The sequence below is a fragment of the Camelina sativa genome, chromosome 10 (genome assembly GCF_030686135.1).
Source record: "Camelina sativa cultivar CO46 ecotype springtype chromosome 10, ASM3068613v1".
In the NCBI taxonomy this organism is placed as follows: Eukaryota; Viridiplantae; Streptophyta; class Magnoliopsida; order Brassicales; family Brassicaceae; genus Camelina; species Camelina sativa.
This window is the reverse complement of record NC_141889.1, coordinates 15,078,054-15,105,646: the sequence shown is the minus strand read 5'-3', so window position 1 is coordinate 15,105,646 and position 27,593 is coordinate 15,078,054. Positions and strand designations below refer to the sequence as shown.

At 37.3% G+C, this 27,593-nt stretch overlaps 2 protein-coding genes across 2 annotated transcripts; one reads left to right on the top strand and one right to left on the bottom strand.

The window, feature by feature from the left end:
- Window positions 1–284: 284 nt before the first annotated feature.
- On the top strand, window positions 285–1,691 carry LOC104719115 (putative F-box/LRR-repeat protein 23). Its single transcript, XM_010436963.3, has 2 exons — window positions 285–667; window positions 976–1,691. The coding sequence occupies exons 1-2, from the start codon at window positions 336–338 to the stop codon at window positions 1,547–1,549; spliced, it is 906 nt and encodes a 301-aa protein (XP_010435265.1). The 5' UTR covers window positions 285–335; the 3' UTR covers window positions 1,550–1,691.
- Window positions 1,692–20,317: 18,626 nt separating this feature from the next.
- On the bottom strand, window positions 20,318–26,148 carry LOC104719114 (potassium transporter 5). The gene is made up of 9 exons (XM_087468184.1): window positions 25,942–26,148; window positions 25,430–25,513; window positions 25,116–25,338; window positions 23,099–23,347; window positions 22,776–22,814; window positions 22,421–22,681; window positions 22,226–22,278; window positions 22,000–22,114; window positions 20,318–21,779 (listed from the first exon to the last, which is right to left on the bottom strand). The coding sequence occupies exons 1-9, from the start codon at window positions 26,008–26,010 to the stop codon at window positions 20,521–20,523; spliced, it is 2,352 nt and encodes a 783-aa protein (XP_087324310.1). The 5' UTR covers window positions 26,011–26,148; the 3' UTR covers window positions 20,318–20,520.
- Between the last annotated feature and the right edge of the window lie 1,445 nt (window positions 26,149–27,593).

Genomic DNA, 27,593 nt, shown 5'->3' with positions numbered 1-27,593 from the left:
TTGGAATGGCCACATCAGCTCATGCCCATAAATGAAAATTCAATGTATTAGTTAATGAATGTCTTGGAAAAATAAGAGAGACATTTTGACCATGGCTCTTGGTTTTCTATGAAAATAATAAAAACACCCTCCAACAAAGATCTTTACTTTGATAAGTTTGCAAGTTTCCAAGAAACTAGAGCGTGTCGATCTTACGGCAAAGCAATAAGTGATCATATTGCCCTATCTACTCCATCAAATTTATATTTATTTATGTTCAGTCGAAAGGTCCAAAACTACTTCACGTTGACATTATTTATTCATTTCTTCACTTTGACATTTTGTTTTCTCTAAAAATGTCTTCCTCTTACGTGCCTTTGTTGATGAAAGATGAAGAGCCGAGAAACTGGGCAGAGCTTCCGTCGGAATTGACGTCTTTCATACTCAATCGACTTAGCATGATTGATATACTGGAAAACGTTCAGAAAGTGTGTAAGCCATGGCGTCGTGTATGTAAAGACCTTTCAATGTGGCGGAAGATTGACATGAGCAACCTCGGAGACTTTGCAACGAAGTACGACCTCATGATCATGTGTCGTCATGCAGTTGATCTTAGCCAAGGTGGTTTGGTTGATATTGATATTTGGGACTTTGGTACTGATGATCTCCTCTATTACATCGCTGAAAGGTTCTGTCTCTTTCCTTTTTTCTCTTCCTGTGGCTGTGACTCAAAAGCACGTCAATTAATTTCAGCTTATGATTGTTTTTGAAGGATTTTGTGTCAATTTTATAGGTAGATTTGTCTTTTCTCTATCGTTATATTGGTTCTCTGATGAATGCAGTTTGGAAATTGAATAGGTTTGAACATTTACATCTTATTAGGATTGTTGTCTTTATAAAGTCTTAATGTTTGGCTTCGGGTTGTTAGTGTGCTATAAAAAGAAACTATTTGTCTTTGTTCTGTTATATTTTAATTTTTCAAACGATTACTTGCAGGTCAATTAATCTGAGAAGCCTTAGATTTGCATACAATAAAATAACAGATGAGGGAGTTATGAAAGCTGTTGTGAAACTACCATTGCTTGAAGAGCTTGATGTTATTTTATACTGCTCACTTTCAGGAAACTCTATGAGAGTTGTAGGCCAGTCTTGTCCAAATCTGAAGACATTGAGGCTAAACCATAGCCCTAAAGTTGAGTATTTTGGTTGTGATGAGTCTAATAGTATTGCCACAGAAATTGCCGAATGCATGCCCAAGCTACGCCACCTCCAACTTATTGGGGATGGACTCAACAACACAGGCTTGAACGCCATTCTTGATGGTTGCCCCTACCTGGACCACCTTGATTTACGCGAGTGTTCTAACATTAACCTTGTCGGGGATCTCGAGAAGAAGTGTTCTAAGAGGATTAGTGTTTTGAGATGCCCATATGACTCAACTGCTGATTTACCATTTCAAACCACATTGTATGACCTAGAATGGGATTTTGTTTCTGATTGTGGCTTCGACAATGATGTTGACTTTGAGTTCTCTTGTACTAGTCCAAGTGACTACTATCGTTGGTACTAGACGTTGAAGTCTTTGTGGACAAAGGAGAGACATGTTGTTTTGCTGGACTTGTCAAGCTTAACCCCGTGTGGCTGTGACTTAATAACTCGTTCTTTTTTCTTTTATTTTTCCTTATTCGGGTCACCAACTTATGAGCTCGTGTATGCACTATTTACTCTAAGTTCTTCATTTTAATATCTATCTTTTTGGGTTTTGTCAAAAAAAGTCTCTAATTAATTTTTTTCTGCAACATAATTCCTCATGTCAAATAAGTGCAGATAAATACTGCAATCTCGAAAGTCACCGCAATATAACTCTTTCCTGATGTGGCAGTTGAAAATCTTTTTATGTTTTGAAAACTAAAACAGTAAGACATTGTGATTTTCTTTTCTAGTAAACAATTAAAGAAAAACAAAATCTAATGTTTGTCTTCATCTTTTTTGATAATCATAATCCAGAAAATGGTCCTCCATATGCAGCTGGATAATCCAGATTCCGGAATACCCGAAATCTAATCCGAATAACGGCATGATTTAAATGGCTCAGTCAATGAAAGTTAGCTATTTAATAAAAAAATCAATGAAAACTTTATGATTTAAATGACATTTCTAAAATTTATGTTTTTTTGGTCCCAAATTTGAAAATTGGAAACTTTTTTTGACATTTTCCCTATATATATATATATAACATATATTATCTAGTGTGACAATAATATTTTTCTGGCAAATCAACAATATATCACGTGATAACAAAAAAATACATAAATACAAACATCTAGTAAAAATGCAAACATCTAGTATTTTATTTTACTCTACTAAAGAATACTGTAGAATACACATGCTTCCGGGATTATATATGAAACTACAATACCCAAGTTAATCATACTTTTCGTGTTGGGAAAATGATATTGTTGTATACATGACAGAACATAATGTTTTTACTCTTACCAAAAATTTAAAACTGATTGGTGTTTAAATAAAGAGAGTTTGAACGTGGAAAATTTAATATATTTGTTAATGAATGTCTTGGAAAAATAAGAGAGACATTTTAACCATGCATGGCTCTTGGTTTTCTAAAATCACCCTCCAACAAAGATCTTTACTTTGAGAAGTTTGCAAGTTTCCACGAAACTCGAGCGTGTCGATCTTACGGCTTAACGGCAATAAGTGCCCTATCTACTCCATCAAATTTATATTTATTTATGTTCAGTCGAAAGGTCCAAAACTATTTCATCTTGACATTATTTATTCATTTCTTCAGTTCGACATTTTGTTTTCTCTAAGATGGCTTCCTCTTACGTGCCTTCGTTGATGAAAGATGAAGAGCCGAGAAACTTAGCTTCCGTCCGAGTTGACATCTTTGATACTTAATCGTCCTGGCATGATTGATATACTGGAAAACGTTTAGAAAGTGTGTAAGCCGTGGTAGAAGATTGACATGAACAACCTCGAAGACTTTGCAATGAAGTACGACCTCGAGATCATGTGTCGTCATGCAGTTGATCTTAGCCAAGGTGGTTTGGTTGATATCAATATGTGGGACTTTGGTACTGATGATCTCCTCTATTACATCGCTGAAAGGTTCTGTTTTTTTCCTTCTTCTCTCCCTATGTCTGTCACTCAAAAGCACGTCAATTAATTTCAGCTTATGTTTGTGTTTGAAAGATTTTGTGTCAGTTTTTTTAGCTAGATTTGTCTTTTCTCTATCCTTATACACAACTGTAACATAAGAGATTATAAAACCCATCAGTAAGTTTTAACTCAGTCATCACTAAATCATAACTCAGTCATTACTAAATAATAACTCAGCTATCACAAACCATAATTCAGCCATCACTAAATAAAAACTTAGCAGTTACTATACTCAATAATAACTCAGCCATTACTAAACAATCACTCAACCACTAATAAACCATATCTCAGTCATCATTTAAACAATAACTCAGCGAGTAACTATCATAACACAACCAAAACCTTACCTCACCAAGCGCTTTGATCTCTTCAGCAATTACCAATTCCATCGTTGAATGTGTATGGTTTCCGCCCCTTCGAAGCAACGGTATGCCACCATTTTCAGCTGATGCATTCCCAAATCGATCTCCAAAGAATTTAACTGACTCATACGCCTAAGCCTGTAACACGGGTGTAAAACCACTAAGGGTGTACGACTTTTCCGTAGGCCTCAACATCTTTATACCATCAACAAGAGCTTCAAATGCTGACCGACCCCATGGATAAGTCTTCATGGCTTCATCATCAAAAACTCTTTTCGCACTTTCAAATGGTATTCTAGAGTTATGATGCAAGACATAAAGTCCAATGGCTTGAAGAACAACAGGCCCAACCATTTACGTTGGGGCAACAACCATCCCCGTCACACTTTTAATCCTTCCCTAAAGTTCATCTAACTTTTTACCTTCCCCACCAGGCACCTTCAAAAGTCTGAAGAACGCTTTGTAGTCAGCTTCAGGTTCAAAATTTTCTATAGGCATTGGGTCTATGTTTAACCCCATCATATGAGCAAATTCATTCAAGCCAAGCCTGATAGGTTGACCACCGACGAGAAACCAAATCTCCCTCTTATGTATTCTTAACAGGTTACACAGTAAGAAATGTACAGTTTTACCAGACCAAACGAATTCACTATCAACTAGCTTAGCAATTATTCCAAAAGGTACATCCTTCGTTTTATCCCACGCATCCTGTCTTATTGATTCCCTAATCTCAGAGAAATCTGCCATCTTGAAATTGTTATTAATGAGTTTACTCTTTAGAGTAGACTTTCCTTCAGGGTAAAGTCTTGGGGGGGGGGGGGGGTTATCCCTTGCTTGTTCTTCTGAAATAACCTTCATTGACATCTGATAAATATAATTCATCAGTAAATCATAAAATAAATCAGCCATAACATAAAACAAAATCAGACACAAAGCATAAAATAACTCAGCCACAAATACATAACTCAGACACAAATACACAAATCTAAACATATGATAAGGGGAACATTATCGTTCATCATTGCTAGAAATCATCCGCATTAACGCCCTACAAGCATTCAACATTTTACTCTCACTGTCTTTGGTTAGTTGTCCCACGATGCTATCTTAGCAATCAATATGCCCCCTAATCATATGTTTAGATTTGTGTATTTGACGACCTTACACTTGATCGCCAGATCGAAGACATACATGAGGATAAGTTTGTTAAAGGTTTTTGGGATGTGAAGGGGAGTGATAAGAAGAAAAAGCTAAAAGCTAAAGCATTCGTTGAGTCTGAATCTCCTCCCGTAAAGAAGCAGAAAGTCCAGAAGGTGAAAGTTTCCAACAGTCAGGGTGGGGAATCTAGTGAAGGAGCTGCAAATGAGAAGAAGAAGAAAGGAAAAAAGGTAAGTGAAATGGTGTATATTTAGTTTTTATTTTATGTAACCTTTTCGTTAGCTTGTTTACGACGATTTGTATTTGTTTTAGTATGCTAGTGAGGAGGAAGATGCTGGGTAAGATGTGCCGGTTAGAACTCTTGTTGCCTTGGTGTCTAAGATAAACTCAAGGTTTAAACCATTGATACAAATATTGCAAATATGTATGTGAATCTGGAGAAGACGATTGGAGACAGACTAGAATTGAGGATGGATAAAAGGTTTAGCCCAAGGATGACCGACGTTGAAACCCGGCTTGGATTTTTTGAGAGGGAACTCAAACAGATGAAAGAGCATGTGCTTTCCATGGGTGTTGGGCAAACTGACCAAAACATGACTGATGCGTGTTCAAATTTCAAAATAAAGAACCTGGTACCAAATGACCTGGCACAAAAACTTTGGACATTAAAAGTTCCACCAAAAGTTCCAGGAAAAATGCAACAAAACTACTCTGTCAACAGTCCTCCGGTAATGTCTGATTTATCTTAATTTTATGGCTGATTTTTCAGAATGTTTAGGTTGAGTTATCATTATCTTAATTGTCTTCGCTATGTTATACAAGAAAAGAAATCTGTTGGTGACAGTGGTTTGGCTGGGATCAGTAAAAATATGATTAATGAGTTTGATGATCCTCTTGGTTTCGTTGAGAAGTCTCTAGTTGCTAAGAAACCAACTGATACGAAAACATAACTTTATACAAGGAGAAATGCCAAAGAGTTAGAGGCGGCAAAGAAGGCCAAAGCCAAAGATTTAGAGGCGGCAAAGACGACCAAAGAATTAGCGGCAAAGAAGAGAAGAGCCGATGAGGTTGGAGATAATCAGAAAAATAAAAGAGCTAGAAAGCCTAGAAAGCCTACTATTGTTAGGCTGTTGAAGTTTGTACTACCTGTAGGTTTGAATAAGGGTGATAACTCTCTAGTTTGCATGTTTTAAGCATCCCTTTTTGTCCATATCTTGCATTGTTTTTACCATAACCTTTGCATTTTTAGGTCATTTACTGTAGGAATCCACATTTAGGCTATTTAGGGTGTTGCATTCTTGCATTTGCATATTTTGGATGAAAACAGGTGCTTAAGAGCCGAAAATGGGGAGAAACAAGGTCAAACCCGAGCATGTACCCGAAGGAGCTATGGAACAGGAAGAACAGCCCGAACGCCAACCCGATCGAAGAGGATCTAAGAACAGAAAGAACAATCCGAGAGCTTACCCGAAGAGCGACCCGAGCACATCCTCGTGCACCCCATCGAGCAGACCCTCGGGCAGGACTGGGAAGCTAGGGTTAATGAGTTTCCATATATAAACCCCCTCTCTTCTTCCACTCGCAGGAGCACGCTCCAAACCTCAAACCAGAGAGCGAGAGTTTCTGAGAGAGATCTTGAGCGACTCAAAACTCTTTTCACTTTTGTTAGGATTTAGTTTACTTCTTTTTTGTTATTCTTTTAGATTTCTACTCTATACTCTTCTACTCTACTATATTTTTTAATATAATGCAATTTTCTTTCATCTATGCTTTTATGTTTTCTGCAATGAGATCTGAGTAGTGTAGTAAAGTTTCTAGGGATGGGATAGACGATTTTGTGTTCTTGATCGGTTAGGATGTCTTAGCTTTGATATTTGTGTTTTATAAATTCCCTTCTAGATTGGTGTTCTTAATGCTATCAACAGACCGAGAGGTTGAAATTAGATATAAGGCATTTTACCACCTGGAGGTGTAGATGAAATGCTTGAATCAATCAATGCTAGAGATTTACTCACTTAGCCTAAGATATTAGATGAGTAAGAGGTTTATTGACAATAATGGATCGGTTCGTATTGCCTGCTTGGTAATGTTTCTCCAACAAGAGTTGGGTAGGGAAGTGATTAAGGTTGATTGTTTCTATCACGAGAGTGTTTTAACAAGATTTTAGAGATTCATTGTCTAGGGAATATTTGCTTGAGGCATGTAGGACATCCAAATTGGTTAGGAACACTTAGGAGTCGATTACCCCATGTTTAGGAGCTTTCGTATTTAGATTGTTTGCATTTTTATTCATCACTCGATCCCTTACCCGAACAGGTACACGATCACCTGCTTCGAGAATACCTTCGAGCTGTTCTTGTTTATCTTATTCACTCGATCACCCCACCCGATCCTGTACTCGAATGCTTGCATCGAGTGCTTAGGTCGTGTGGTTCTTGTTTACTTATTTTCTTTTAATCATTTTAGGATTGTTAGATCAAACCTCACTATTGCTTGGCTTGACTTGCATAGTTCTGATCATATCTTATCTGCTAGCATAACAACCATTTGGATTGATAGCCCTTTGTACTACAACTGCATAGGGAATTGATACCCTGGGTGAAAATCCTACTATCAATTTGACGCCGTTGCCATTTGGTTGAATTTAATTTTCTACGTTTGGGATTTCAGCACTTGCTAGATCAAGTTCTATCTACCATTTTGGTTCGGTACTGACTTGTTTACATTCGTGTTTGCTTGTCTTGCATTTTAGGTACAACCCGAGTACCCACCCGACCCGTCACTCGATCAACTGGATTGAGTTGACCCTCGTGCACTCACTCTGTCATCTGTTTGTGCATGCAAACACGATCCAAAGGTCACCAACACTTGAGTCCTTTCATCGACAATATCGACAGACCTAGGCTACTACGTCAACAACAAGTCCAGCAACCACAACCAACAACAATTGAGGAGGAGATGAATAATCAAAACGGTCCATCAGCTCCTCAAGAGAGTACCCACATAGGAGAAGGAGATGCTCCATCTACTCACAGTCAAAGACATGGCATTGTGCCACCTGCTGTCCAAAACAACAACTTTGAGATCAAGAGTAGTCTCATTCAGATGATACAAAGCAACAAGTTTCATGGATTACCAATGGAGGACCCGTTGGATCATCTAGATGAGTTTGATAGGCTCTGTAGCCTAACCAAGATAAATGGAGTTAGTGAAGATGGATTCAAGCTCCGGCTTTTCCCATTCTCATTGGGAGACAAAGCACACATCTGGGAGAAATCACTCCCCAAGGAGTCCATCACCACCTGGGAGAGAACATGGAGGTGAGCAATGAGGAGATGAAGTCCCTATGGCTGACAATAGGAGACAAGCTCCCCTATAAGTCTACAAGTTCCAAATCTGCTCAAATAAGGAGCCATATTTTGAGGTACTTTCACAAGTCTCTAATTTGTACCTTATTCGCTAGGAAGGAGACTGGGAATGTGAATGATCATGAGCTCCATCTGCTAGATGTTGCCTTGTGTGGAATCTTAGACAATGTTAGGGATGGTACACCACTAGTAGGGGATGTTGCAGACACTAGCATGGTCTTTGTGCTGCTCGATCAGTTCCTCCACCCTAAGTCTTCGACAATGAAAATTGAGAGAAGAGATGGAGCTGGAGAGATCTCCATAGGAGAATTGGTCACACCAATTTTGGTAGCTTGCGATGTGCCCCTAAAGGGAGTGGTTCATGAACCGAGGTGGCTAGACGTCGACTACCTCACATTGGCGAGGTTCATGGCTTATGAAAAGCCAAAAGACATGCTGCTTTTCAAGTTTGTCCATCCAACTGCCGGAGCCACCCAAATGATCCTACCCAACGTCGTGTGCACCAAAATCCGGCTAGGATATAACATAGATTTTGCACCACCATTGGAGGAGCTGTACGATCCAGAGGAGGAGTCCAAGGCAGGAGAGAGAGAGACGACTGGGCAAGAACAGGGAGACCACTCGGATGAGTATGATTTTGAGGAGTATGTTTGCTCTCAAAAGCAACCTGTTGGGGTGAGGGAAGCTCACAAGAGGATCAGCTGGCTGAAGAGGATGAACAAGTTCCTAGCCAAGAAGTTAAAAGACCTCATTGGCTCAGTGAAGGTAATGGGAGGACAGATCAAGGAGTTGCAAGACAAGGCAAGCTGTGCCTTAGCTTCCACTTCGTCTTATGCACCCACATGGATGGGGAGAAGCGGACCATTGGGAGGAACCCGAGGATTAGCACCTCCAGAGCCCCACAGGGCATCCTCCTACGAACCCCAAGCAGAGGAGGGTGTCACAAGACCTGAAAGATCGCGGAGAAGCCACTCAGACGCCTATCCGATGCCTGACACGATGGGGTACACGATGCCTTATCTGATGCACCCATCGAGTACCCATCCGGGTGAGTACTTAGGGCCTTACCCTCCGCCTTACCAAATGCCGTATCAGATGCCCTACTCGATGCACCCTGCAAGCGGCTATACGGGTGACCATTCCGGACCTCTCCCACCATATCCGTCGTACTACCCGATGCCCTATGCGAGCACTTACCCGATCAACCCCTCGGATGCTGGTCCGTGCATGTCATCCGTGCGCATAACCGAGCTTTCTGATGAGCGAACCACGGCGCCTGCTGAAGCCGGTGGCAACCCTGGCTACACGTTGGCGAGTATGGAGGCTGCTACAACCTCCTTCTTCACCAACCCATGAAGGATACCTGTTTTTTTTGTTTTAGATAAATGAAAATATGGGAAACAAAATAGAAAATAAGATAAAATAAATAAGTAAGAATTAAGACAAAATAAAGGATACCTTTGGGACTTACTCCCAAGTGAGCTAGTAGGATTTTCACCCAGGGTATCAATTCCCTATGCAGTTGTAGTACAAAGGGCTATCAATCCAAATGGTTGTTATGCTAGCAGATAAGATATGATCAAAACTATGCAAGTCAAGCCAAGCAATAGTGAGGTTTGATCTAACAATCCTAAAATCATTAAAAGAAAATAAGTAAACAAGAACCACACGACCTAAGCACTCGATGCAAGCATTCGAGTACAGGATCGGGTGGGGTGATCGAGTGAATAAGATAAACAAGAACAGCTCGAAGGTATTCTCGAAGCAGGTGATCGTGTACCTGTTCGGGTAAGGGATCGAGTGATGAATAAAAATGCAAACAATCTAAATACGAAAGCTCCTAAACATGGGGTAATCGACTCCTAAGTGTTCCTAACCAATTTGGATGTCCTACATGCCTCAAGCAAATATTCCCTAGACAATGAATCTCTAAAATCTTGTTAAAACACTCTCGTGATAGAAACAATCAACCTTAATCACTTCCCTACCCAACTCTTGTTGGAGAAACATTACCAAGCAGGCAATACGAACCGATCCATTATTGTCAATAAACCTCTTACTCATCTAATATCTTAGGCTAAGTGAGTAAATCTCTAGCATTGATTGATTCAAGCATTTCATCTACACCTCCAGGTGGTAAAACGCCTTATATCTAATTTCAACCTCTCGGTCTGTTGATAGCATTAAGAACACCAATCTAGAAGGGAATTTATAAAACACAAATATCAAAGCTAAGACATCCTAACCGATCAAGAACACAAAATCGTCTATCCCATCCCTAGAAACTTTACTACACTACTCAGATCTCATTGCAAAAAACATAAAAGCATAGATAAACGAAAATTGCATTATATTAAAAATAGAGTAGAGTAGAAGAGTATAGAGTAGAAATCTAAAAGAATAGCAAAAAAGAAGTAAAATAAATCCTAACAAAAGTGAAAAGAGTTTTGAGTCGCTCAAGATCTCTCTCAGAAGCTCTCGCTCTCTGGTTTGAGGGTCTGCGGGTATGTGATATGACAGACCAGTTTATGGCTGAAACCAACTTCCTTGAACTTGAATATGAGGAAGATGCTAAGGAAAAGATTAGGCTTGATAGAATTAAAGCTATAAGGCTGGATAATGTTAAGCTATCCCTGGATGGGAGTGCACTGAATACACAACAAGATCATCCAACAAAGATTTTTCTTTATATTGGAGACAACGGACTGACGTGCATGAGGAAGAACTGTGTACCTGCAGCTGGAATATATGAACCTCTGGCACCGGTTGATCCGGTCAAGTTGCAAGTACTTTTGGAGTACCTAAAGACAGCCGAGTATGACCCTTTAGACCCTTTTTCTTAACAAGGTAAACACAGCTTGTTAACATTATATTAACCTGTGTTTATTTGTTTGTTGGGAAAATTCCGTTTGGCGATGCAATAGCCGAAATTGAATTCTATGAGGTTATAATCACCGAACGAAAGGACTGGCCAGTGAACCCAGAAAACTATGGGTGGCTGTCTGATGAAGTAAGATAACTTTATGGCTGAGTTATTATTGTTTACGGCTGAGTTATAATACAATATGTCTTATGTATTGTTGTCGTTGTCTGAGTTAGTTAATACATAATAGTTGAGTTGTTGTACTTTACTCAGTTTTCTTTTTTACAGCAATTGGACGCGTTTATGAGACTCCTCATGGTTAGGTACAAATGAGATCCCTTCACATTCCACAACAAACACATTGTGTTTATAGACCCGTGGTTCACCATTACGATGGTTCATGACTATGCTCAGTTCACCATAAAACCGAAAAGGTTTAAATTCACTGGCAATAGTTATGAAGAGTTAGTTAAATGTTTGATTCATAATATGAACTGGATAGAAGATGTGGATCACTTGTATATTGCTCCACAAATTAGAGGCGATCACTGGGCGGCGCTGCACGTGGATCTGATTAGGGGGCATATTGATTGCTATGATAGCATCATGAGACAAGTAACCAAAGACAGTGAGAGTAAAATGTTAAATGCTTGTAGGGCGTTTACGCGGATGATTTCTAGCAATGATGAACGCTAACGTTCCTCACAAATATCTTACATCTAGTTTCAGTCAGTTTACCTTCAGGAGGAGGAGTGTCTCCAAGGTCCCCCAAAGCGTACATGCTGGTGACTGTGGCTTGTACGCTTTAAAGTTTATAGAATGTCTAGTGCTTGGTGTGTCTTTCGATGGCATCTGTCATCAAAATATCCAGGCTATACGTGTTAAAATGGCAGCATAAATCTACGATGAGGCACCTGATTTTATGAAATAGTTTATGTAAAACATTTGTATTTCTTTTGGTAGGACTTGTACTGGGATATGTAAAACATTTGGATTTCTTTTGGTAGGAATTGTACTTGGATAAGAAAGTCCTTTGTTTTGTCTCTTTTCAATGTTGTGGCTTATTTACAGTTAAGTTACGGCTGAGTTATGTACTTCACGCGGCTGAGTTATGAGTAAATATTAAAAAAACATATATGTTACGACTGAGTTATTTACTTTGTACGGCTGAGTTATGTGGTACGGCTTAGTTACGAAACGATCTTCTCAATATTATTCTTTCTTACGTTGGTCTTTCGTGCCTCGATATTACAAAAAGTGTTGTTAGGGAAACCGAACAATAATTATGTGCCTGCTCAAATCCACACGTGTAATAAATTCAAAAAGTCAGCTTTTCTCACAATATATTATTCAAAATAATAAAAAAAATTTGAACTCAAAATTCGAATAAAACAAAAAAATCCCAACAATTGACTAAGTTATGGCTAACTTATTGACTTAAACGGCTGACTTAAGAAATATTTGTAAATTAACATTATTATAACTCAAAATTTAAATTTAAAATAGAAAAATGAATATTATTATAACCAATAAAAAATAATAATTAGAGACGAAAAGTGATTTAATTACATTATGATCAGAATGTGTAAGACATTCAAAACATGACATTTAGGGGTTAGGGTTAGGGTTAGAGTTTGAGGTGTAGGGTTCAGATGTTCTACAAAAAAAAACATGTTCTACAAAAAAAAAAGAACCCGTTCTGTTCTACAAAAAAAAAAAAAAAAAAAAAAAAATCGGATCTGTTCCAAAAAAAAGAAAAAAAAAACTTTGTTCTATTCTATTTCATTCCATCAGTCTGTTCCATTCTATTCCTTTTCGGTAACAAGTTACTGAAAAACTTTGGTATCTCATTGAGTTGAGTGGGATTAGTTTTATTGGAAACTTGGAAAAAACCACTATTGTGAAAACGTTTTTAGAGATTGAGTGAAACACTTGTGGGAAACACTTGAGAGAAACACTAGTGAGATATTTTACTACTAACTGTTTGTTCAGTTTTGTAGGGAAAAATGTCTTCTAATGAAGGTGATAACTCCAACAACCCAAGAAGAGAACAAGTGGCAGGTCTTTCGCCTATCCAAATGCAGGCTTTGACGGGGCATTTTACTCAGTTTTTTCGCATGGAAATGGAGGCTATGCACCAGCAGATTGAGAGAGCGCAACAGCCTCAACAACAGCTTGAAGGGGAACCCGATCGGAGGGGCACAGATATGAAGAAGACGACTACTACAGCCAAAGAGGCAATTCGTCTAGTGAGGGTCAAAGGCGTCCAAGGCGAAATAGAGAGGCTAGGGGGAGAAATGATGATGATTTGAGAGGAATCAAGTTGAAAATACCACCATTCTATGGAAAGAATTATCCAAATGCTTATTTTGAGTGGGAAAAGAAAATGGAGGTAGTCTTTAGATGTCAAGACTATTCAGACCGCAAGAAGGTTCAAGTAGATGCTACCGAGTTTTATGATTATGCTATCAACTGGTTACTAGTAGGATGCGTCGACGTGTCCAACCTATTGACACATGGGATGAATTGAAGACAGTTATGAGAAAAAGGTTTGTGCCCAGCCACTACAACAGAGAGTTGCATCAGAAATTGAGACGTCTAAGTCAAGGAAGCAAGAGTGTAGAGGATTACTTCCAAGAGATGGAGTCTCTTATGATTAAAGCTAACATTGAAGAAGAAGGAGATGCAACTATAGCAAGGTTTCTAGGAGGATTGGTCAGAAATATTCAAGATCAAATGGAGTTACAGACCTATGAGGACTTGGAAGAGATGTTGCACAAGGCGATTCTAATTGAGGAGCAACTTAAGAGAAAGAGCAATACTCGACAAGTTGTTGGTTCTAGTTTAAAGCCGAGTTACTACAAGGAGGATAAGTCAAGTTTTCGGCCTAGGATAGACGTCAAACCAAATGTGGGAGCTAAGCCAACTGTTGCTGGACAAGAGTCAAAAGGAAAAGCTGAGGCTACTCACACAAGGAATCGAGATATCCAATGCTTCAGATGTCATGGGATAGGACACTATGCTAGTCGATGTCCAAACTAGTGAACCATGACATTGATGGAGAATGGAGAGGTTGAAACCGAGGAAGAGAAAGAATGTGATTCCACTTCATCTTTGCAAGAACATGAGGTTTGTGCTACAGAGGGACAATTGTTGGTTACACGAAGAGCTTTAGTGATGCAAGACAAGATCCAGGAAGTACAAGAACGAGAAAACTTGTTCCACACAAGGTGTTTAGTGAATGATAAAGTGTGCAGTCTTATCATTGATGGAGGAAGTTGTACTAATGTTGCAAGCACTATTTTGGTGTAGAAGCTGAAGTTGGATACAAAGAAGCATCCCAGGCCATATAATCTTCAGTGGTTGAATAACCAAAGGAATATGAAGGTTAACCAGCAAGTGTTGATTTCCTTGTCAATTGGGAAGTATGAAGATGAAGTGTTGTGTGATATATTGCCCATGTAAGCAAGTCACGTTCTGTTGGGAAGGCCATGGCAGTTTGATCGCAAGGTTAATCATGATGGCTACATCAACCAACACTCTTTTGAGCACAAAGGGAAGAAGATCACACTAGTTCCATTAACACCACAAGAGGTCTACGAAGATCAGCTGCAACTTGGAAAGAACAATGTGAGTGAACCCCTAAACACTAAAAACCATAAAGAAGAGAGTGAGAGTTTGAGAAAAACCCAGCAAAAGGCCTTTGAGAGTACCCCGTGAGACAATCTAACTTCTTTGTGAGAGAAAGTGAGATTAAGTGAGATTAAGAGAGCTTTTTTTTGAATCAACCTATAATTGTGCTTATGTACAAGGAAGCTCTCATGAGTTTGACTAATCTTGAGCCGGAACTTCCGAGCAATATTGTTTCTCTTTTGCAAGACTATGACGATGTTTTTCCTGAAGAAAATCCGGATGGTTTGCCACCAATTCGGGGAATTGAACATCAAATAGACTTTGTCCAAGGAGCTTCACTTCCAAATAGGCTAGCCTATAGAACCAATCCTGTGGAGACAAAGGAGCTGCAGAAACAAGTCAGTGAGCTCCTGAAAAAGGGATACATTATGGAAAACATGAGTCCATGTGTTGTGCCGGTGTTACTTGTGCCAAAATAGGACGGTAGTTGGAGAATGTGCGTTGATTGCAGAGCCATCAACAATATCACTGTAAAGTATCGTCACCCTATCACTCGCTTAGATAACATGTTAGATGAGTTACATGGGTCATGTGTGTTTTCTAAAATTGATCTTAAGAGTGGATATCACCAAATTCGTATGAATGAGGGTGATGAGTGGAAAACTGCATTTAAGACTAAGCATGGGTTATATGAATGGCTTGTGATGCCTTTTGGGTTAACATATGCACCTAGTACTTTTATGAGGTTAATGAATCATGTCTTGAGAGCATTCATAGAAGTTGTTGTGGTTGTTTATTTTGATGACATCTTGATATACAGTCGAAGCCTAGATGAACATGTAGAGCATTTGAAAACTGTTTTAGAATTTCTTAGGAGGGAGCAACTGTTTGCCAATTCCAAGAAATGTATTTTTTGCACAGATAACCTTGTTTTTCTAGGATTTGTTGTGAGTGCACAGGACATTAAGGTCGACGAAGAGAAGGTAAAGGCAATTCGAGAGTGGCCTAGTCCAAAAACGGTTGGTGAAGTCAAGAGTTTCCATGGTCTTGCCGGCTTCTACCAGAGATTTGTGAAGGATTTCAGCACCATTGCTGCTCCTCTCATAGAAGTTATCAAGAAAGAAGTTGGATTTAAATGGGATACAACACAAGAAGAAGCATTTCAAATCTTGAAACAAAAACTAACTTCTACACCTCTTCTTTCTTTACCAGATTTTAAGAAAACTTTTGAAATTAATTGTGATGCTTCTGGTGTAGGAATTGGAGCTGTTTTGATGCAAGAGAAGAGACCAATTGCTTATTTCAGTGAGAAACTTGGAGGAGCAACCCTCAATTATCCAACGTATGACAAGGAGTTGTACGCCTTAGTTAGAGCTCTACAAACTTGGCAACACTATCTTTGGCCGAAGGAGTTTGTGATTCACACAGATCATGAGTCTCTAAAGCACTTGAGAGGTCAACAGAAGCTAAACAAGTGCCATGCTCGATGGGTTGAGTTCATAGAGACATTTCCATATGTCATTCAATACTTTCAGCATGAAGGATTTCTATTCTATGAAAATCGTTTGTGTGTGCCTAATTGTTCTTTGAGAGATTTGCTTGTCAGAGAAGCTCATGAAGGAGGATTAATGGGACATTTTGGAGTTGCCAAAACGCTTAGTGTTATGCAAGATCACTTCTACTGGCCGCATATGTAGAGAGATGTGGAAAGAATTTGCGGAAGGTGTGTCACTTGCAAGCAAGCCAAGTCTAAAGTACAACCCCATGGTTTGTATACTCTTTTACCCATTCCTACTGAACCTTGGACTGATCTTTCAATGGATTTTGTGCTAGGACTGCCTAGAAACAAGAGAGGTAGAGATTTTGTCTTTGTGGTTGTTGATAGATTTTCTAAGATGGCACACTTCATTCCATGTCACAAAACGGATGATGTTTCAAACGTTGCTAATTTATTCTTTAGAGAAGTTGTTCGATTGCATGGCAGCCTAGAACTATTGTTTCTGATAGAGATACTAAGTTCTTAAGCTATTTCTGGAAAATTGTGTGGTCTAAGTTAGAGACTAAGTTGATGTTTTCAACTACTTGTCATCCTCAAACTGATGGAGAAACTGAAGTAGTGAATAGGACTTTGTCTACACTTTTGCGTGCTATCATTAAGAAGAACATCGAATCTTGGGAAGATTGTTTGCCTCATGTTGAGTTTGCATATAATCATTCAGTTCATTCTGCTACTAAGTATTCCCCTTTCCAAATTGTTTATGGTTGTAACCCTTTAACACCTTTGGATCTAATTCCTTTACCTTTGAGTGAAAGAGTTAGTATGGATGGATAAAACAAAGCTGAAATTGTTAAGCAGATTCATCAGAAAGCACGACTCAACATTGAAGCAAGGACAAAGCAGTATGATAAGCAAGCAAACAAAGGAAGATGACAGCTGGTTTTCGAAGTGGGAGATCTAGTGTGGATACACTTGAGAAAGGAATGTTTCCCAGCTGAAAGAGACTCTAAACTAATGCCAAGGGTCGATGGTCCATTCAAAATCTTGACGAAAATCAGTGACAATGCTTACAAGCTTGATTTGCAAGGTAAGTACAAAGTGAGTTCCATAGAAATGCATACTTCTACCGCAATTGAACAAGACGAAGGTGTATTTGAAAATACCTCAGGTGCATCTGGCCAAAAATCTACAATGCATACTTCTACCGCAATTGATCAAGACGAAGGTGTAAAGTCTCATGCAACTGTTTCAGAAGTCCGTCCACATAAATCTCCTATGAAGACAAATAAATAACCGGGAAAATCCCCAGTTAGGAGATCTGAGGTAATTTTTCTTTGTTTTAGATGATCTGAAACTGATATAGTTTACTCTATGACCTTTAGTAATAACTTGTATTTTGCAGCGACACAATCCACCTATAGTTGTTAAGAAAATCAGAAGTGCAAGCGGGTTGTTGCCGAAGGACGCTGGGCTTCAAACAACCCTGACCAAACTGTCCACTTTGTTCCCTTGGGGAAAAATGCAGTTAGAGTTTGGGTAGATATTGTGAAGGTGAACAATGCTGCAGTTTGGAGGCTATGTTCAGAAATATAAAGTATGGAAGATGCATTAGGAACATCTATCACATGGCCAGAAGACAAATTCATCATGTGTTAAACATGAAATACTTTAGTAGCTTGTTATGTTGTGTGTTTTGGATTGACTGTGACATTGTGTTGAATGCTTTTGGTTGAATGAATGAATGGATTTAGAAAACAGGCTTTTTGGTTCAATATTGTCCACTTTCAATAGCATTCATAATAATGCCATAAAAAGTACTAAATCTTCAACAGAAAAATATAATAGTCATGAAAACACATATAATAGCATACACAGTACTGCAATAAATACCAATATAGCAAAAAACAATTTTGCCATAACATAACTTATTACAGCACACAAAATCCTGCTATATATTTACGGATAATGACAAAATATTAAAGCTATGGAAGAAGTTACTATATTATAGCGTAATAAAAAACTGCAATGGTAGATTGAACCTATAATAGCATACAATAAAAAAAAAGCTATAGTATATGTCAGACCTAAGATCGCTGTCGAGAACATAGCGTTTATGAAAACACCGTTAAACATCTATTATAACGTTAATTGTATGCTATTAATAAGCGTTTTTCTTGTAGTGGGATGAAGTGCTTCAATCTCATTGAAAGCCTCATTAAAATCAGACAGCCTAAAACACCTTGCCGCTTTTTTCACCAGAGGGAACAAATGTTTTCCTTTGAACTTCACCAAAATGTTCTTATACAAATAGTAAGTGCAAATTTCACGGAAAGCCAACGGATACACTTCACCAATCGCTTTCCCTATTGACTTATGTCTGTTGGAGATTATCACAAGATTATTTTCATCAGGAATGGCAACTTTTAGTTGTGTAAAAAACCAACGCCAACACTCATCATTTTCAGTGTCAACAACAGCGAAAGCTATTGGGAAAATTTGAAAGTTATCATCCTGAGCTAGGGCTGTTAGAAGCGTCCCTTTGTAACTACCATGGAGAAACATACCGTCGACAACAACAACTCCTGTATCGTTTTCCTACAACAATTTTTAGCGTTGAAAACTGCAACCTAAAAGCCTCCGGCTTCATAGTCGATCCGACAAAGTTATCATCTTTATGAGGTCTCTTCTTAGGTGGCAGAGTCGGTGAGTCTTCCTCTTTATTCTCAGATGACGCACCATCGGAGTCGTCGAAAACATCAAATCGGCTTGAAAATTCATCGTCTTCTTCTTCGTCATCTGCTTCTTCGACAGCTTCTTCTTCTTCGTTTTCTTTGTCTTCGATCTTACTATAATCATAACAAGTGCCTTCAAATCCCCCACCGTCCACTTCGAATGTAGATTCTACTTTTGAGTCAGAACTGCTTGGTCGTTTCATCGTTCTTATAGCTCCACTAGTTTATGTAGACTCGTTGGCCGAAAACTCCACACAGAGACGTAGTTGATCGATTTTCCATAGCCCCAAAAAACATTGCAACTGTCGATCATAGGAGACATAAACTGGTGGATTATTATGCGCCATATGTTTCAATGTCTTGTTCGAGAACATTTAGCTCAGCTTTAGCTCATGGCTAAACGCGTCCAATCCGTAGTCTTCAAGAACAAGCTCCACAATCTTGTCGTGTGTTGTGCCTGCATCTATCTGCACAATTATACACCCTCTATGGTTGGTGTTAAATACATATATGTGTTTCTTTACCCAATTACCGGAAACAACTAGTACCGGAACTGGATCCATGAAAGAAAATGAAGAAAATGGGTGTAATTAAGAAGATGAGTGTAATTAAGAAGTGAAGAACTTAAGAAGTGAAGAACAAGCAGAAAAACAAGGTGAAGAACACTTTTTACTCAGTTGAAGAACAATATTAAGAAGGAACGACGTTTCGTATTTCCGGAGAAGATGATGACATGGAATGCTGACGTGGATGATGCATTATAACTCATCCACCAAACGAACATGTAAATCAGCCTAATTAAATCAGCCATGAAACAAATTATAACTCTGCCGCAACATGAATAACATTAGAGTAATTAAAAAGCAACAAAATGGCTTCCAAATTCAGCCGCTTAATGTCATAAATCAGTCATATCGTTTAATAAGTCAGCCATAACTGAATGATATACTAGTAATTAATCTTTTGCTACTAAGTCAGCCGTAAAATGGCTGAGTTGTAAGATAAGTCAGCCTATCACGGCTGAGTTATAGTTTTTAACCATAACTCAGCTGTAACGACATCTCATAAGTCAGCCGTTTTTCATAACTCAGCCAACCGGAAAAGTTAATTCAGCCGTAACGTTAATTCAGTGGTGATAACTCAGCCAAAAATTTGAAACCTCAACCATCGGGTGAAAACTCAGCCGTAAGGACGGCTGAGTTAGAGCATAACTCAGCCATATTTCACTAAGTCAGCCGTAACGCTTGGCTGAGTTATGCTCTAAGTCAGCCGTCCGCTCTTACTCAAATGTTTTTCCATAACTCAGCCACAACATATCTATAACTCAGCCGTCATTACCTCTGTAAAAGCGTTACGGCTAAGTTATTTAATACACGTCAACGATTTCTGACGTGACGTCTGACGTGGCAATGACATTTTTGTAATTACGTTTTTCCGATAAGATAAACCAAGGGCACGCTGGACAATTTGAAAATATCCGAAATATCTTAGTAATAAATAAAAGATTTGTTGATTCTGATAATATTACTTATTTTGAGTACATATGAGTAAATCTCTCTTTTTATATATACTTAATGAAGATGGAGGATAAAATACAACACATTATCGATCAGAAAACAAAGGGTGATATTAGTTACACATCACTAAAAATTAAAGCAAATACGGGAGACAGATTTATTTGAGGCACAACTGCTCACATATAAATAAAACACACGCACGCACACCACAAAAGGCAAATTCAAGAATCTTATAACTCATAAGTCATACCAACCTTGAGAAGCTTCGACCTTGGTATGGCAAGTGCTTTGTCTCCTTCCCGACAATTCTTCTTCAAGAAATTGTATGCATGGTTCACTATAAACTTCTTAAACAAAGAAGAACTTTTCTCAGCCGTTATCTCTGTCTCTCCCATCAGATAAACCATTCCTTTCTCTCTCGCTCTGTCCACCAGCTCTGTCTGACCCTCCGCTGATTGCACCTGCACCACTCTTGCCGACCTAATCTTGTTCGACGAAGATGAATGCGAGGAACCGATCCTCCCTGATGAAGGTACAGAGCTAGACAAGGGAACAAGTGTAGTCTCAACGTTCGCTTCCTCTTCTTTGTCCATCTCATCCACATCTCCTCCTCCGGACATGAAGTACTCATGATGGATAAACTCCTTTAAGTAATGAACAAATTGACGCTCGAACTCATCAGGCTCTTCAATGTCCTCCTTGTAACCATACCTCACAACACACCGAAACATCCCTGAATCCTTTGGCCCAACATAACGGAAAAAAAATCGTTCTGATGATGCCACACGGTTTATGGGAAGTGACTTGATCGATATCAAGACGAAAACCGAGTGGACTGAGGAAAGATTTGAGATATAGTGAGAGAACAATGGAGTTATACCGTGAACAAGCTCCGTGTAAAACAAACCAATCCCCGGAACCCGGTTTACATCAGGATTTGTAGCCATTTGTATAGCGGTTTCGCCAGAAATCTTCTCCCTTAGCTCATACCGGTACTTGAGGACATGAACGTATTGCCAAATCGCCATCATCGCCATCAAAACGATAGTTATCGCAAGAGGTAAATATCCACCACTCGTAAACTTGTACATGACTGACGATAAGTATAACATCTCTATAGAACCAAACACGACCAAGAACAAAGCGATCCACACTATGTTGGTCTTCCAGATAACCAGCATAATAAGAGTCACCATAAAGGTCGTGATGACCATGACGGTTACAACAGCGATCCCATAAGCATGGCCAATCTTCTCAGTGGTTCTGAAGGCGAGGGTAACAGCGATGCATGCAAGCATGAGTACGTAGTTGATCTCGGGGATGTAGATTTGTCCCTCGTACTTAGCCGAGGTGTGAATCACCTGCACCCTAGGGAAACAACCCATACGTAGAGACTGTGAGATTACTGAGAAGGCTCCCGATATCATAGCTTGGCTCGCAATGATCGATGCTGCCACTGCCACCACAAATGTTGGCCAGTATATCGGATCTGATATAAGATGCATCCAATTTTATATTGTTAGAGAAAATATATATTTAATTTAAGTAGGAATATGTAACAATATTTCCTTCATTGATTGATCCAGTTGACTTTGAGACGAAGCGTTATTAACTTTCACATATATTTTAAAGAATGTTTAAGAACAATATAAGAAGGCATGTAACTTTTACTTTTTCCAAAATGATATAAGATGAGAGTTAAAAGTAACCTGGGATTGAGTCGTAGAAAGTATTTGAAACGTTAGAGGCATGTTTAGTGAGGTACGCAGCCTGCCCGCAATATATTGTTACTAGCGCTGGATATGCAACACATGAGAAACTAATCTACGACATCAAAATTTGACAAAATTGGGTCAGTTTCTATATATATGTTCTAGGGTTTGATATTTTTTCCTTAAGAAAAAAAAATCTTTAATTAGGGAATATTAAAGTGACCTGTACGGCTCGGACGCTGAAATGACCTAGATCAGCAAACATGGCCTCCGTCCCTAATTCCACAAATTACATTTCAATCATTTTGGGAAGTAAATATATATATATATATAGTTATATATTGCTCTAGGATTATAATATAAAAGAAAAAAGTATAAAAAAGCAATTGAAGGAATAATTATGGATTCTCTATCTCACCAGTAATGCAGAGGAATACACCTCCGAGTGAAATCCAACCCTTTTTACCAGTTCTTCTAAAGTAGTGAATGATATACAGTGGATTAAGTGCCCTTAAGACGGTGATGTCATGCTTGAACAGATTAAAGAGACCGATTCCGGTAAGAAATGTGAACCATACGAGGATGATCGGGGCGAAGGAGAATCCAACTTTATCAGTTCCAAACCGTTGAAATGCGAATAGTAGTATCAAGATTGCAACCGAAACGCCCACCACCGTGTCTGCACATTTATATCACATGTATGTACGTACGTTAGTGCATTGTTGTGTATATATCATGTTAATAAACTAGAATTGGGATGCGGTGAGAATTACTTTGGCCTAGCGATTTGATTCCACTAACAGCTGAAAGTACTGTTACAAAAAGAATAAGCATGATGAAACTGTCAGTTATACATGAATATGATTCTAAAGAACATGACCGTCTTTTCATATTGGAGCACTAGGACCCGATCCAAAAAATATTATAAATATTTAAATTTTTGATAGACAGGTAAATTGGGGCCTGTAAAAATAATAAAATAGAACTTTTTAACATATATATTAAATATACTTATAACTAAGAGTTGTAAAAGGGTCTAGGTTTGATAAGGTCATGATGTTGGAGAAGGATAACGAGTAATGATTTTAGGCCTCACCTGAGATGGAAGGAGTAAGGATTCCATCACCAATGACCATGGAAGTGCCCATAATAGTGACGAGGAAGAGTATGATCTTTGCAAATTTTGAGTTCTCGAGCTTCTCTTTGATCATATGGGCTCTTCTTAGCTGTGTGGTTGGGAGTTCAAGGGTATAGTTTGAGAGGTCTCTGTCTTCTGGTTCTTGGTTTGGAATTAGTCCCGTTTTTGCATATCGACATATCAACGAGTACAATGCAAATGTTCCTCCTGCGTTCAAAATATTTTACGTGTAAAAACGTCATTATTATTTTGAGCATTGACATTAAAATATTTTCCGGGGGTAAATAAGCTCTTTTTAGTCTACATATAAACTAAAGAATGAATACCGCATTATGTAGTACTACTACCTTCATTGAGATTATTCTATTTCACCAACAAAATAATTAAACTTATTTTTTTTCATTCATATGATTTTTGATAGGTTTCTATGTCAATTATCACGACACTTCTTTATTAAAGAATTTTTTTTTATGATGACACTAATCTATTACTATATTAAACATTTCACCTAAAAGCACGCAATACTAAGAAATTAAATACTTCGTCAAAAATCAACTTATATAATAAACGACAATGCAGAATTATAATACAAATTCGTAAAAGTCAACCAATAATTTAAAACAATATATTGCATAATACAAATCGTTATAGAGTATCCACTAACTATTTTTGCATAGAAACTTAAGAGAAAAAAAAAAAGATTAAATAAAAGCATACAAAGTACATGTAAAACGGTTATAAAATTCAACTTAATGGGGGGGGGGGGGGGGGTACCTTGTATTACTAGTTCATAAATCATAATGACACGATGAAAAAGTTTATAAACAAAACAAATATGCAGAATTATGAAAATCAACATTATTACCATATTGGTTATAATAAAAAGTAGATATTAGTGTTTGACATTAAAACCTAAAATGACAAAAATCTCTATATATGATGTAAACAAAGAAAATAACAAAATTCAATATAAAAAGTTAATAATAAGTCAACGTCGTACTCGAATGAACTTAGGAAACTAGATTACTTTACGTTTATTGGATCGCGTGAATCGCATCACACTTGACACTAGGAGTATTTTAAAGATTTGTTCAACATGCGACATCGTACTTCGTACATATATAACGTCCGTCTAAGGTAGCGAGGACGTGCGTCACATAATAAAAAGTCAACAGTAATAATTCTGTTTATTGTTTAACTATATTATAAGAAAAAACTAATGAAGCTTTGATTCTTGATTAACTCGTTCTCGTTATAGATCTATTGAATCCCAATGACAATGGTGATGGTGGATCCAATAAAAGCGCGATCATCGTGTGTGTATTTATTTTTGTACTATAGCATCTTTTTCTATTAACAACTATATCATATAGTAAAAACGAAAAAAAATATGTCATATAAATATATATAATACATATATGTATCTTGCTTGCTCCATAAGTTTACAATTTACAGGAGACAAATAAAAAAGGTTTACAAGTTCCATTGATCCTAATTCACTCATTATTTAGAGAACAAGTAAAGTTGTATGTTACATATTTTTCTTTCTAAACCTTACATTTAGGGGTATTGTCGAACGCATGAATTTAATTGTATTTGAAAAAATAAAATTCCATATGTACCTAATATTATCCAATTGTGTATTTTATATAGATTTTTAAAAAATTCTGTTGTTATCATTTTATTGGTTTTAGAATTCTATAAGATAGTTTTAATGGTGTATTCTTTCCCAATCTTGGGTGATCCAATGAACAGTTCTATGTTCCATAACAAGTCCTTACGAATTATTTTATTTATTTTACAAATGATCATTTTATTGTATGTCTGTGCTATCACTATACTTAGTTTTACAGAGAACAAAGTGTTTTACTTCAATATTGAAAAATGGAAGTATCACAATATAGAAATTTAAAGTATATTAATTAAAAGAAAACCTTAAAAAGATATAAGTAAGGAATGGTTAACTGTCCGGTACCTTCACCGTTGTCGTTAGCCTGAAGAACAATAAAGACGTATTTGAGGAGCGCAACGAGAGTGATAGTGTAGATGATGAGCGAGAGAACGCCAATGACATCATCTTTCTCATGGATGCCTTCAGTGAAAGTACTTGCGTACACATACAACGGCGACGTCCCGATGTCTCCATACACCACTCCTAGGCTTTGAAATGCCAAACTCAACGTCGTTCTCCAGCTCATCTGTTTCATATTTTTAAAAGGTTAAATGTTTTTATATACAAACTTATGATCGTTTTCTTCATCAAATATACGAAGGATTTTAGATACACACCAATGAGGGATGATTGGTATTTTTTGGAGTTTTCCCCGCCTCTATGGTGAACGAATCGGGCCGGTATAGTTTTCCCCATGATTTCTGATGAATATCCAAACAAATAACAACAACAAAAATAGGTGTTGAGAAATATGACTGATGGATGTATATAAACACAATCATTTGTATTCACTCATGGTTAAGCTTTGGTATATATGACTTTGATGGACGTATATAACCATTCATTTTATCTTTATTCATCATGCAATCTATGTTGTTCCAAAGCGCACGATTCTGATTGTTTTCTTAGTAGCAAGAAAAATAACTTATGGTTTTAGATAGAAACTGGTATATGAAAAAAGGCACCTAGATGACCAAAACGACCTATATTTCTTGGTAAAAAACAAGATGATTCTATGAAACCGAGCTATATTATGAACTATATGTATGCACACTTTTAGAAGTAGATAGAATCGGAGAAATTAAAGATGAGAGATGATCTAAAGAGTCGACTAAAATCATGATCATACCTTTTTCTCATTCAACTTGTTCTCGTGGTTATGAACTTCACCATCTATTTGCTGTTCCTCACCATCCATTTTTTTGTTGTGTATTATTGTGACAGTGGAAAGAGATGGGCTAATTTAGATGTGCTTTTAACTGTTCTTTTTCCAGTGGCCTTTATAGGCGTATAGTTTGCTGACTTGTGTTTAAACAAACACCAAAAAAAAACACTCAACCAGTCTGTGGAAAGTAGAGTTGTTTAATGTGGTGGGGACGCGTCTCAAACACGTATTGCCGGCTGTTGAAACTTTTAAACTATTTTTGAGTCTACTACATTACAATTTTGATGCAAAATATTTGGGAAATGAACAAACGACATCTCCCGAATCTTTTTCCTATGTAGAAGTCTGAGATTAATTACATATTTAATAAACTATAAAGAAGGTATCCATAGTTTCAAATACAAAGTTTAGTTGCTTGCACTTGTTTTACCTATTTTTCATTAACAAATCTTGTCCCATTTACTCTTAACACGTCCTAATGTATCCCTGTATATTAGAATGAGAAATGAAGCCAAAGAACTAAGGATCCCAAATTTATGTATTACCAATGGACCCATGAAATTTTACAAATTCTAAAAAGTTATTATTATTTTTTTTTTCAAAATTATAATTTTTTTTTTTAACTAACTTTGTTAATAACCAACTAATAGAGATGCTCTTAACCAATGTTGTTCCATTTACTCTTAACACGTCCTAATGTATTCTATCGTCCCCATTAGGATCATCAAATCTCGACATAGGAGTTAAAGTATTCAGGTCAGTTCTTATTCCGTTTCAATCTTTTGGTTCTTAAATTTATGATCATATAAGTTTAGAAAAAAATCGGTTTGACTCCAGTTTACATCAGGTTTAGATCCTCTTTTTTTTTTTTCTTTTTTTCTGGATCTAAGGATCTATTAAGCTATTTTTGGGTATTTTCAAGGCTATGAATGGTAACAGGTTTTTTTTTATTGCTTTTTACTTTTTCGTTTTTAGATTTTAGTTTTTGGATTTTGGTTTTTGAAAATTTGGTTTTTAGTTTTTGCAGTATATTTTAAAATTAATAAACCAAAAAAAATCAAAACTAAAACATTAAGTTGAATATAAAAGTTTTCCACAAAAACCTCAAATTATGGTTTTTAGTTTCTGTTTAAAAATTGCAAAAACTACTCAAAAGCTAGTTTTCCTAAATTTTTGGAAATCCAATTTTTAAAATTCTTGAATAATAAAAAAATAGATTTTCAAACAATCCAAAACCAAAATTCACCTAAAAACTAGTAACCATTCAAGGCCCAAGTATTTTTCAGGTAGTTTGATATTTTTCGCTATATCTAATAATTTTGTTAGTTGAATTAAAAATAACAAAGATTTTCTATATATAATTATTTAGTTTTTTTCGAGTATTCGAAATATTTCGGTTAAGCATCTGTTCCGTTTAAACTTTTTAAGTTTTAAAATTTAGGATCCATTCCCATATTTTAATTCTATGATTCAATGTTAGTTTGCTTTTTCTAGGTTCAATTTCGATTTGATACTCTATACGGTTAATTTTGCAAAAATCTTATAATATTTCTGTGGGCTCCTAATCCCAAGTCAATTGCCCCTCACCAATTCTAATGTTGCCTCTCTAATATACC